The sequence below is a fragment of the Nicotiana attenuata genome, unplaced genomic scaffold, assembly GCF_001879085.1.
Source record: "Nicotiana attenuata strain UT unplaced genomic scaffold, NIATTr2, whole genome shotgun sequence".
Classification (NCBI taxonomy): Eukaryota; Viridiplantae; Streptophyta; class Magnoliopsida; order Solanales; family Solanaceae; genus Nicotiana; species Nicotiana attenuata.
Window position 1 is genome coordinate 2,487 of NW_017670765.1, and position 12,345 is coordinate 14,831.

General features: G+C 37.4%; 1 protein-coding gene across 1 annotated transcript in view; it reads left to right on the forward strand.

Annotated features, from left to right (window-relative positions):
* The first annotated feature begins 1,737 nt into the window (after nt 1–1,737).
* Nucleotides 1,738–12,345, forward strand: part of LOC109243111 (aquaporin NIP2-2-like) — an 18,347-nt gene continuing 7,739 nt past the window's right edge. Inside the window, 2 exon segments of the mRNA XM_019410008.1 lie at nt 1,738–2,060; nt 2,500–2,724. Of these exon segments, the coding sequence (XP_019265553.1) occupies nt 1,920–2,060; nt 2,500–2,724 (366 nt within the window). The 5' untranslated portion in view covers nt 1,738–1,919.

Here is a 12,345-nt window from a genome sequence, read left to right on the forward strand (position 1 = left end):
GTTTAGCTTGAGGCGTGTCAAAGACACTGTCCTTAAGGATATTTCGCCCGCACCGAGATGAATAATATTAGGCGTATCCCCCAGGATTCAACAAGCTCTTCTAGTATAACTAGGAGCAGAAACAACAAAGATTCATAAGAAGAAAACCCAGCACCAAAGAAAGAAGAAGAAAAGTTTTTTCTATTTTCACTCTACTTCAAAGTGACCACACAAAGGACTTATATAGTCCAAAAACAGAAAATATCCATTTGATAATGAATCTAAGCGATAAAGGCTCATCCAAATTTTTAACGTTGCTTTTCTGTTAAAAAACATAAAGACAATCATTAAAAACATTTAACTCCATTAAGGAGTCAAATTCCAACTGATGTAACGTAAAGAAACGTCTAAGAAATGATTTCTAAATCAATGTTAAGAAACATTCAACTAAGATCATATTTGATCAGAATGAAAGATGTAGAAAAATAACTTATTTTGATAGCCAATTAATGTTAATAAATATTATATTCAAAGTTATTCTAATTTACTTTTGCACACATTAAAATATATTCAAATTGATTGGTGATATAAAGACCCATTAAAAGAGTTAACCTAGACATTAATTTAAAAATTCTTTTTGAGATATTAAAAATAATTTTTTTAACAGATATGACGTGTATTCTCATTGAATAATGTGAGAAATTAGAAAATGAAGTCCACTCAAATTCATTTACTTCTCTAATATTATATCACTAGCTTTGTTTCATTTACTTCTCTAATATTATATCACTAGCTTTGATTAGGTTTCATGCTTAGTGTCCTAATAAAACATGCCAAAAATAATGTTATAAAAGATTATTTACCATTACAATTTTGCTTAAAAAATTTTTGCACTAAATGTATTTAAAGAATATTGATTGTTTGAGCTTTTGGTTTCCGTAATGTGTCGATATTCCTACGTTTATCTACTTCAGCTAAAAAAATAATGGAATAGCAGAATTATAAGTATATTTATACATTATTTTTTAAGATTATGTACAAAAGATATGGTAGTTAACTATGACTAATTACTTGCAATTATAATTAAATAACATAAAACATGTCATTTACCTATTAATTGGTGTAAACACCTGATGCACATAAATTTTACGTTACTATACTCCTTTGCATAGGGAAAAAGCATAACTATACCCAAAAAAAAAAAAAAAATGAAACTGAAAACAAAAAGAAAAAGAAAACACACGCATAAGTGAGCAACGTGTATGGGTCCAGGCCACGTCCGAAGAGATAGGCGTCCAAGATGCATAATGAATCGAGGATGTACACTTTTCACCCAAAAAAATTTAAGTGCATATAGGAGTTCCAAATGGGCGGGTCGGGTCAAATATGGTTCAAATCGAAAATGACTAATAAAAATTAGATAAATTCGACCTGACCCATATTTAATATAGATAAAAAACGGGTTAACGGGCGGATAATATTTATAATGACATTATCCATGACTTCTTGAATATGATCACTTTTGGGAGAATTCCTAGTCTCCCAAACTTAAGGAACCTCCAACTTGAGGCTTTACAAATGTAAAAGTTAAAATCATTGGTTATCCATTGATTACCCATTTGAAAAATAGATAATATGAATCTTATCCATATTTGACCCATTGTTTAGTGGATAATATGGGTGATTAACTATTTTCTTTTAACCATTTTGCCACCTCTATCTCTATATATAAGTATATGGGAAGAAACAAATTTCTTAGAGCTAAAAGCTCAAAGCACAAAGTTTATTCCGTCTCCTTAAAACCTCTTCAACTTCACATATTCCGTCTCCTTTCCCAACTAGAAACATTTTAAAAGGAGGAAGAAGAGATTCAATTTTCTGTTTTATTCCTCTATAGCACTATTTGTTAACCAGTTTTTATTTATCTATCTAGTTCATCAATGGAGAGTGAACGAGGAAACTCTACAGAAAACAAAAAACCAAATGAATTGGTGTCCGTCGAAAATCCAAAGTCTGACTTGTCCTTCCGTTACGTATTGATATTTTTTCAAGAATATTACGCACCTGGGTTTCTCAAGAAGGTATTCAACTCATTCATAAATATGTTCATTAAGATAACTGACAGTTCAAAGAAATTTTCTGCTATGATCAGTCCAATTTAACTTAACACAAAAAGGTTGTTATTTTATTATCATATCAGATTTGCTTCAAAAAGTTACTTATTATTATAAGTCAACTTGATTAACCTGATAGTGTAAAAATACTTATACATTATTGGTACACAAAATTTAAACCTGTCCGTTAATCTAGCTACTTGCATGCATGTGGAGTAGCTTCTCTTCTTTTTTTATTTCAGGTTGAAATATTACATTTCTTTTCTCTCTTGTTTATTCATCTTCTTCTTTTAATCTTCTTCTTGTTCTTAGCAATGTGAGTTTGATGGGTTCGCGATAAGAAACATAAAAATTGGGAACTCATGAATAGTATAAATGTTGAATCCACTTGTAATGATTCTTGCAGGTGATAGCGGAGGTAATTGCGACGTATCTATTGGTGTTTGTGACGTGTGGTGCTGCTGCAATTAGTGCGAGCGACGAACACAAAGTGTCGAGGCTTGGAGCTTCCGTTGCGGGTGGACTCATTGTGACAGTCATGATATATGCTGTTGGACATATCTCTGGTGCGCATATGAATCCTGCTGTTACCTTTGCTTTTGCCGCCGTTAGACATTTCCCATGGAGACAGGTCCGCTTCTTAATTATTCCTTCCTAATTGATTCTTTATTATTTTTCCTTTTTATTTCTTTCTGGTACGTCTGTCCTCGATCATCCCATTCCTCCAAATGTTATAAAATGAAAAATAGGCATTTGAAACCAAAAAAACAAAAAAAGAGAAAAATATTGAAGTATGTGACTGTTTCAGCAAAAAATTTAAATTGTTAGGAAGGAAAACACTTTTAGGCCTCATTTGTTTGCACTTAACGGAGGTCTTAATCTTAATATTCAGATCTCAGATATTTAGTTTGTTTGTTTATAAAGTCTAAATCTTAATTATTCAGATCTTAATCAGTAAGTATGTTTGTTTATTTTACTTCACAACCACTTAATGTGTCTGATGTATGATTAAGATCTATAACAAAAACTTAATTTTATTAAGATGCTATCATCCATATTCATTATTACCTGCCGCCAACACCTACCATTATCAACTATCACCATGTCACCAACCACCACCATACTCAACCACCGCCACCACTCACCATCCCCACCACTCCCACCACCATCATTCTCAACCCCAACCAAAACTCATCCTCCTCCACTACCACAACTAACCACCCCAACAAGCATAGTCGGCATTGCCTATCATTATAAACCACCCCCCCTCCCCGCCCGCCATTATTAACTATCACCACCCACCACAAGCATCCTCAGTCATAATCGCCACCACTATCAATCACCACTAATGAATGCCCCGAACCACCACCACCAACCAAAATACCACCAACCACGGTCTCTAGTCGGTATTCACAAGCATTATCGTTAGCCATCACCACCAGCAACTATCATAGTTTAAAAAAACTATATATGTTATTAATTGAACATTAGATTAATTAGTATTTCATTTGAATTTTATGTTTATTAATTTTTAAATAAAGATAAGTTTTATATATTCATATGTTAAAAAAAGAAACAGTCTTAATTATTTGGTATTCAGATCTTAATATTCAGATGTGTATTTAGATTCAAATATCTTAATCTTAATACACATCTTAATATTCAGATGTGTATTCAGATTCAGACGTCTTAATCATTAAGAAAACAAATGAGGCCTTAATTACTCCCTCCGTTTCAAATTAGATGAGGCGGTTTGACTCGACACAGAGTTTAAGAAAAAAAAAAGACTTTTGAAACTTGTGGTCTTAAAAGCTTAAGGGGTAAAAGCTTTGTGGGGCCATGACATTTGTGTGGTTATAAAAATTTTAAATTAAGGGTAAAATGAATAGTTTAAAAGTGAATTATTTCTAATTACAGAAATATGCCATTTTTTTTAACGGACTAATAAGAAAAATATGTCATCTAAATTGAAACAGAACAAATATTTACTTATATCATGTCTCAACAAGTCTTCACACATCTGAGTGTGATATACTTTTTTATGGGCTAAACACATACAATTATATATATACTTTGTAAGTTGACATTGGCATTTGAACCTAGCATCTTATGTGGTGTTAATACCATATTAAATTTTGTGGCTCTCTCATTGTTAAGCTTAAGATATACTTCCTCCGTTCACTTTTACTTAGCATATATACTAATTAACAGATTTTCATGTTTACTTGTCTTTACGCATATCAAGAGAAGACAAACTTGTTTTTCCTGTTATACCCACAGTATTTGTTACTTATTTCAAATCATTTTTTTACTCCAATAAAATATGCATCAATTAATATGGGTATCATGGTAAATTATGCACTTCATTAATTATTTCTTAAGTGCGTAGAAAGTCGAAACGAGCCAAGTAAAACTGAACTAAGGGAGTAATAAATACCATATTTTAATTAATTATACTATATTATGTTTCCACATAAAGAAGGAAAAGAAAGAAATCATTGATTTGGGCAATGGGGCCTGTCAATTAATGAATCTTTTTACCTCATAGTGGTAGGTTGGAGCTTTGAATTCTACGGGTAACGTCGGAGTTATTCTTGGTGAATATAATTTCATTTATGTTTTCCATGATTTTTAGATTCTTAAAAAATACCGCTTATCAATACAATATTCTTTTCTCTCGCAAGTATAGAGCATTCTCGCATTATAAATAGGAAAAAACAAGATGTAGCAATTAATATGCACTTTAGATATAGAAGATCCATTCCAGCCACACACATGTGGCAATAGCAACCTTTGGCTATAGTTGGTCCGGCAGCTGACCTGATTACACACCTGGTGATTTTGATAGGCACATGACAATTATTGGAAGTCACAACTCTTTCTATATGGAGGACCCTTGACTCCTTTCATCACTCTCAATCCATTAGGTCTTTAGTGGACATACAGTGTTATGAAGTTTGCTCTATAATTAGTGAAATAATTATGTCACCCATGTTAATGTCATCCATTCATTCATATGCTGGTTGCTGGGTTTGTCTTATTCAGTTTTATTGCATATGATTTAAGTTATATAAACTTACAGTATAAAAATTCTAGTACATTATCAATGATATATATTGGTGCGAGTCGCTACAAATGTTGACATACTGGAGTCGGGTTATCCAAAATGCACTCTTTTTGGAGATCCGGTACACGCCCGGAGACATTTTTTAAGACTAATAGCAACATAATGCCTATCATTTTAATTTAACCTATTATAATCGGTTAATTATAACTTTTATTAAATTATCAATTAATATTATCATAAAAATAACATTTTTTTCTCTTAAAAGTGATCGATGCGTAATTTTTATATATCATAGAACTATTTATTGCATATAAGTTGCAGTGCTTCGCACTTTCCTGTTGCCAACTCCGTGCTTTGCTGCCACCTATATATTTTAAACATCAAATGGATAATAATTCATCAGAACTTATGCATGTGTTTTTCTTTTGAAGTAGCATCAAGACGAAGTTTGACAACTGACAAAAAACAATTGGATTTCCAAGCTGGATTCCCTTTACTAGTATGTGTTCCGTCATCATTATCCAAAACTAATTAAACTAATCAAAAGATTAAAATAATCGGGAGTTAAAGAAAAAAGAAAGAAGAAAATAGCACCGTCATTTGTCAACGGGGAGGATACCCTACTTGCTCCATTTTCTAGTTTAAAAAACCAAAGCTGCCTTATATTATGAAGATTGAACAAAAAAATCATGGCACATGCATAGGTCTTCTTTTTAGACTAGTCAGTATCTAATATAAGTGATTATATAAAAAGAATTAACAATTAATCCAAGATATGTTTGTCGCCCCATAATCCTTTTCTCCTTTTTCTCTCTACCATAGAATTTTTCTGTGGGAGTTTTTCTTTTTCCCGTCACATCGAAAATTTGAAGCCTATACTGCTTTCAATAATATATGCATCTTTTAAGCCAAAAAATAAATAAATAAATAAATAAATAAATTGAAGTCCTTTTTCGTTGCTTTTGGGAACCAAACAACATAATTTCCCAACAAAAGTAACTTATTGAGGGATCGGGTCGTGGGGATGGCATGTGGCAAAACATAAATAATCATCTACCACCACCATAGAGGTCGTACTCACAATACATGTTCCTCATTAACTCTGCATATAATATATTGCCGGGTTTTGGGCTCCATGACTTGTATATATTGATCATAAAGGACCAATCTATTGATTTCATTTGTTCTTTCATCAAAATCAATCAAACGCCGAGTTAATTTCACGTCATGGCTAAAGCTTTATGATTAAATTTACTGTTATAATGAATACTGAATTATGACTTTATAGTTGGAAATAATTAATTATTTTAATGTGATAAAAATAGTTAATTTTTTACATTTATAGTAGGTAAAATTAAATTATTTTAGTGTAAAAGTATTTTTTTTGTGACTTTACTGTTAGAATGGGTAAAATTCAGTGACAATACATTAAATTCACTCTTTGAAAGTCTTGAACAAACAATAATGATGCCATTCTATTTCTGTAGTTCAATTGAATCCAATAATATTTTACATCAATCATAAATATATAGTGAAAAACTACTAAAATTTCCATAAGTATTATATTTATAATTTATAATTTTAAATTTAAAATACAATAATTCCAATTAAGAACTTGAAAATTAAACCTATCAAGTTTGAAACTGTAATCACCATAAACTAAGCAATTAATGATAATCGGTGAATTTGACTATAATCACACCTTAAATAATCACCTTCTTGTGTAGTTTTAATGCTAAAAGTGATGACAAAATGCTCTTATTAGTGCTTTTCATGATTTATAGGTGATATATGTATAAAGACGGCTAAGGAGCAGTTTTGGAGTCAAAAGTGATGAAAAAGAGGCCAACTGTGAAATTTCCTAAGTGACCCGTGCAAAAACAGGCCGAAGATTCAGAGAACTGGATCCACCGCGGTTCCACCGCGACCGCGGCAGAACCGCGGTGGGAAGCAGCTGCAGAAGATTGAGATTCCGCGAGGATGTTTGGCCGCGGTTCCACCGCGACCGCGGCAGAACCGCGGCAGGCGCAGTAAACTTCAGGGACCAAAGTGTCAATTACGGGATTTTAGACCTAAACCCTATTTAAAACATTAGACTTCGCCCAAGAGAGGCATGTATTGATTTTTTAGGTTTCTTAGCAAGAAAAAAGATTGGGAGAAAATACTCTAAACATCTTTCTTCTTTTCTTTTGATTTTATGATGAATTCAATCTTAGTTTATTTTCCCATAGCCATGAGTAGCTAAATTCCTTGTCTAAGGCTTTGATGGAACCTATTGGGTGATGAACTTCTTGTTTATGTGAATACAAATTGCTAGTTTAATCTTTATTTGTTCAACTTCGTGTTCGTTGTAGTTAATTGACAGGATCCTCAATTAGCTGTGCCTATTTAGTGTGCATAACTTGGAAAAGAGTGCATATTTAGGGTATTGTTGAACAACACCACTCCTACATTATTAGAGGAATCTATAATTGCGGGTTTAAAGGCGGGATTAGGAATAACGAAGCCTTGGGTGCAATCTAAATTGAATTGTGCTAAATAAAGCAAGCTAGTGTATCTCGGGAGAGTGCAATAGTAGATTACTGTAATTACTCGGGAGAGAGTTGCGGTAAGATTAGCGTTCATGATTGGTAGAGATGTGTGGGTAAATTTGTATGAGCATAAACAGAAGGGATTCCATCAATAGGGGAAATCACTGCCTTAGCTTTTTCTCATAATTGTTTACAACCCTTTTTTTTATTTAGTTACAGCCATTTAGTTATTTGCAAGCTAGTTATTAAAGAACACTCAACTGAGAATTTGAATATTTGAGAAGCTGGTTCTGAAGACTTAGTGGGTCTGAAGATAGCGGTTGATAGGTTAACTCTCTGTGGATTCAACCCTGGGCGTAATACTCGGGTTATATTTGCAACGTCCGCAGAGTCTTTTTTTTACAAGGCATAGTTGGGCGTGATCAAATTTTGGCGCCGTTGCCGGGGGAGTTAACGGAATTATCAATTGCCATTGACAGAAATACAAAGATTCTTGTTGTAGTCAGTTTTCTCTCTATCAACTTTTTCATTGAAAATTTGACGGTGGTTGATCTGGGTGCACAGGTGCATGCCTAGAAATTCTACGAGGACTGGAGAACTGCTTGAAGGACTCTCGGACCCCGAGAAGACATTCCGGGCATTGAATCGTGCAAACAAAAGACTTCAACAATCACAACAAATACACCAACTCGAAATTGACATGGGCGACATAAACAACCCCAACGGGAACGTCAGGAATGAGCAATTGGCACCTCCTGTGCCTGAGGGTGCACTTTATGACTGGGCACAACCCACAGCTGACAATCTGGCCACTGCCATTATTGTGCCTGCGATACAAGCTGAATCGTTCCAGATCACAAATAACATGCTACACTTGTTGCAGAACAAGGGACTTTTTTCTGGGACACAAACAGAAGACCCGCAGCAACACTTAAAGAACTTCCTGTCTATTTGCAAAACTCAAAGGCAACCGAACGTGACTCCGGAAGCAATCAGATTATTATTGTTTCCATTCTCGGTGACAGGAGCTGCTCAGGTTTGGCTAAACTCGCTTCCCATAAACTCTATAGCAACTTGGGATGAGTTGGTCAAGCAATTTCACAACAAGTTCCATCCTCCCAACAAGACCGCTCAACAAATTGATGAGATTGTGAGTTTCAAACAGAAACCAATGGAGACACTACACGAGACATGGGGCAGGTTTAAAGGAATGTTGGTTATGTGTCCCCACCATGGTGTTCCAGAGCAGATGTTGGGACAACGGTTTTACATGGGACTGTCAGACAGCTTGAAGAATATAGTTGATGCCTCGGCTGGTGGGGCATTCTTGAGCAAGACTTGGAGAGAAGGTCAGAATTTGCTCGACAAGATGGCGCAGAATTCGGGTTGGACTTCTAGAAATGCACCTATCACTCCAGTGGTGCACTCAGTGCCTCTTGATCCTTCTAATACAATGGCTGAAAACATGGCGACTCTTTTGACGAAAATGAGCATCCTCACCAAAAAGGTGGAGGAATCAGGGCAGAAGCAACAGGTTCATATAGTAGACACTACCAATGGGGGCTTGTGCACATCTTGCATTAGCCAGCCAATTGGTAATCCATGGAATACAGAGCATGATCATCATCACCAGCACCCTGAAGATATGAACTATGTGGCTAACTATGGGGGTCAGAGGCAAGGTAATCAGAACTGGGGTCAGCAGACTCAGCAGCAGTACAGGCCACCGCAGCCACCGTATAACGCCGGAAACACGGGAGGCATGAGACCCCCTAACAATATGGCACCGTATCCTAGACCACAAGGGTACAACAATCAGCAGCAAGGGTACCACCCACCTCAGCAACAGCAGGGTGGAAGACAGGAAGACGGGTTTGCAAGGCTTGAAGCAATGATGCAGCAGGTTATTGGGTCCAATGCTAAAATAAATGAAAGGGTGGATGCACATGATGCAGCTATCAAGAATATTGAGGTACAAGTGGGCCAGATTTCAATGTCACTTAACAATCGTCCTCAAGGGACATTACCTGCAGATACCCAAATCAATCCAAAAGATCAAGGCCCAAAGCAGCTGATGGCGGTGAGTCTACGAAATGGTAGGGATCTAGATGTTGAGCAAGAGAGAGCTCGAGAAAACATACAGGCTGAGACACTAATTCCAGTGCCCATAGAGCTGGATGACTCTACGGGATTGACAGAGGTAACAGTTCACCCTGCTCCTGAAGAAAAGAATATGCAGCACGAGACTGAGACAGTAGTTGAGCCAGTAACTGAGACAGTAGCAGAACCAATAGTTGAGACAGTAGCTGAGAAGGAGAAATCCCAAGTGATTGGGAAGAAAAGACCTCCTGCACCATTTCCGCAAAGGTTGGCCAAGCATCAAAAGGAGGAGCAGTATAAAAAGTTCCTAGAGATGCTCAAACAAATCCAGATAAACATTCCATTGATTGAAGCGCTAAAGTAGATGCCAGGATACGCTAAAATGATGAAGGACTTTATGTCTCGGAAGTTTGACTTTCAAGACTTGTCGACTGTGACCCTTACTCAGACATGTAGTGCAGTGGTATCTAGACCTGTTGCTGAAAAGCTATCTGATCCAGGTAGTTTTATAATTCCATGCACTATTGGGAACTATGCCTTTGCTAAGGCACTCTGTGATTTAGGGGCCAGCATTAATCTCATGCCCCTGGTCATTTATAAGAGGTTAGGCATTGGGAGAGCTCGACCGACTTCTATGTTATTGCAGCTGGCCGACAGGACTGTTAAGCGTCCATTTGGGATTCTTGATGATGTGCTTATTCAGGTGGGGAAATTCGTGTTCCCTGCAGATTTTGTAATCTTGGATTGCAAAGTGGATGAAGAAATTCCTATAATTCTAGGACGACCTTTCTTGGCCACGGGGAGAGCTTTGATTGATTGCGAGACCGGGGAGCTTAAGATGAGGCTCAATGATGAAGAAATTATATTCAATGTGCAGAAATCGATGAGGCGACCAAGTGAGTTCGCAAATTGTTCCCTTATTGATGCAGTGAATGTAATTGTAGAGGCTGATGATGAGGCATTGACGGTTGAGGATCCCCTTGCTGCATGCTTGACAAATTTGGATGAAGTGAATGGTGAGGATTTGGCGGAATGGGTGTTGGCACTGGAAGGTAAAGGGTTCTGGGAGAGAAATCTGGAGTTTGAGCCCTTGCACTTAGAAAAGAGAGAGACCCCTCCAGCTAAACCATCCATCGAGGAACCCCCTAAGCTGGAACTGAAGCCATTGCCAACCCACCTCAGGGTAGCTTTTGAGGAGTTGAAGCAAAGGCTGGTCACAGCACCAATAATCGTTGCCCCTGACTGGGAGCAACCGTTTGAATTGATGTGTGATGCCAGTGACTACGCGGTGGGGGCAGTGCTGGGCCAGCGGAAGGACAAACTGATGCACCCAATCTACTATGCTAGTAAGACGCTGAGTGGAGCTCAGTTGAACTACACAGTGACAGAGAAGGAGATGCTAGCTGTGGTATTTGCTTTTGACAAGTTTCGGTCCTATCTAATAGGATCCAAGGTAATCGTATACTCTGACCATGCAGCTCTTAGATACTTAATACAAAAGAAGGACTCTAAGCCACGCCTGATTCGTTGGGTGTTGCTATTGCAAGAGTTCGATCTTGAAATTCGTGACCGTAAGGGCACTGAAAATCAAGTCGCTGATCACCTATCACGACTTGAAGGAGCTGAAAATGTAGTAGAAGTGGAGGAAATTCTGGAAACCTTTCCAGATGAGCAGCTGCTCGTTACCACTCATCAGGAAGCGCCTTGGTATGCAGACTATGCTAATTACCTGGCCAGTGGTATTGTTCCTCACGACCTGTCATCGGTCCAGAGGAAGAGATTCTTTCGCGAAAGCCAATGGTATTACTGGGATGAGCCCTACTTGTTTAGAATATGCCTTGATAACATGATCCGGAGATGCGTCCCAGAGATCGAACAATCTTCTGTCTTGCAGGCTTGTCACGCTTCGGCGTATGGTGGTCACTTTGGAGGCATCAGGACGGCAGCTAAGGTGCTAGAGGCCGGATTTTTCTGGCCAACGGTGTTCAAGGATGCTCACTTATGGGTCAAAAGCTGTAATGAATGTCAATGCACCGGGAACATTTCCCGGCGTCACGAGATGTCCATGAACCCAGTTCAAGAAGTGGAAGTGTTTGATGTTTGGGGGATAGATTCATGGGTCCCTTCGTCAGCTCCTATGGCAATAAATACATTCTTGTTGCTGTAGATTACGTGTCCAAGTGGGTGGAAGCTGCCGCATTACCCACCAATGATGCTAAGGTGGTAGTCGGGTTTCTAAAGAAGAACATATTCACCCGCTTTGGGACACCGCGTGCAATTATTAGCGACGGAGGCACTCATTTCTGCAATCGGGCCTTCGAAAAGTTGTTGGCGAAATATGATGTGCGCCACATGGTGGCTACTCCGTACCACCCTACAGACCAGTGGACAGGTTGAGGTGTCCAACAGAGAGATTAAGAGCGTATTGACAAAAACTGTAAATGCTACAGAACTGACTGGTCAAGGAGCTGGATGATGCGCTATGGGCTTACAGGACAACTTTCAAGACACCAATTGGTATGTCACCATATAAGTTGGTATTTGGGAAGGCCTG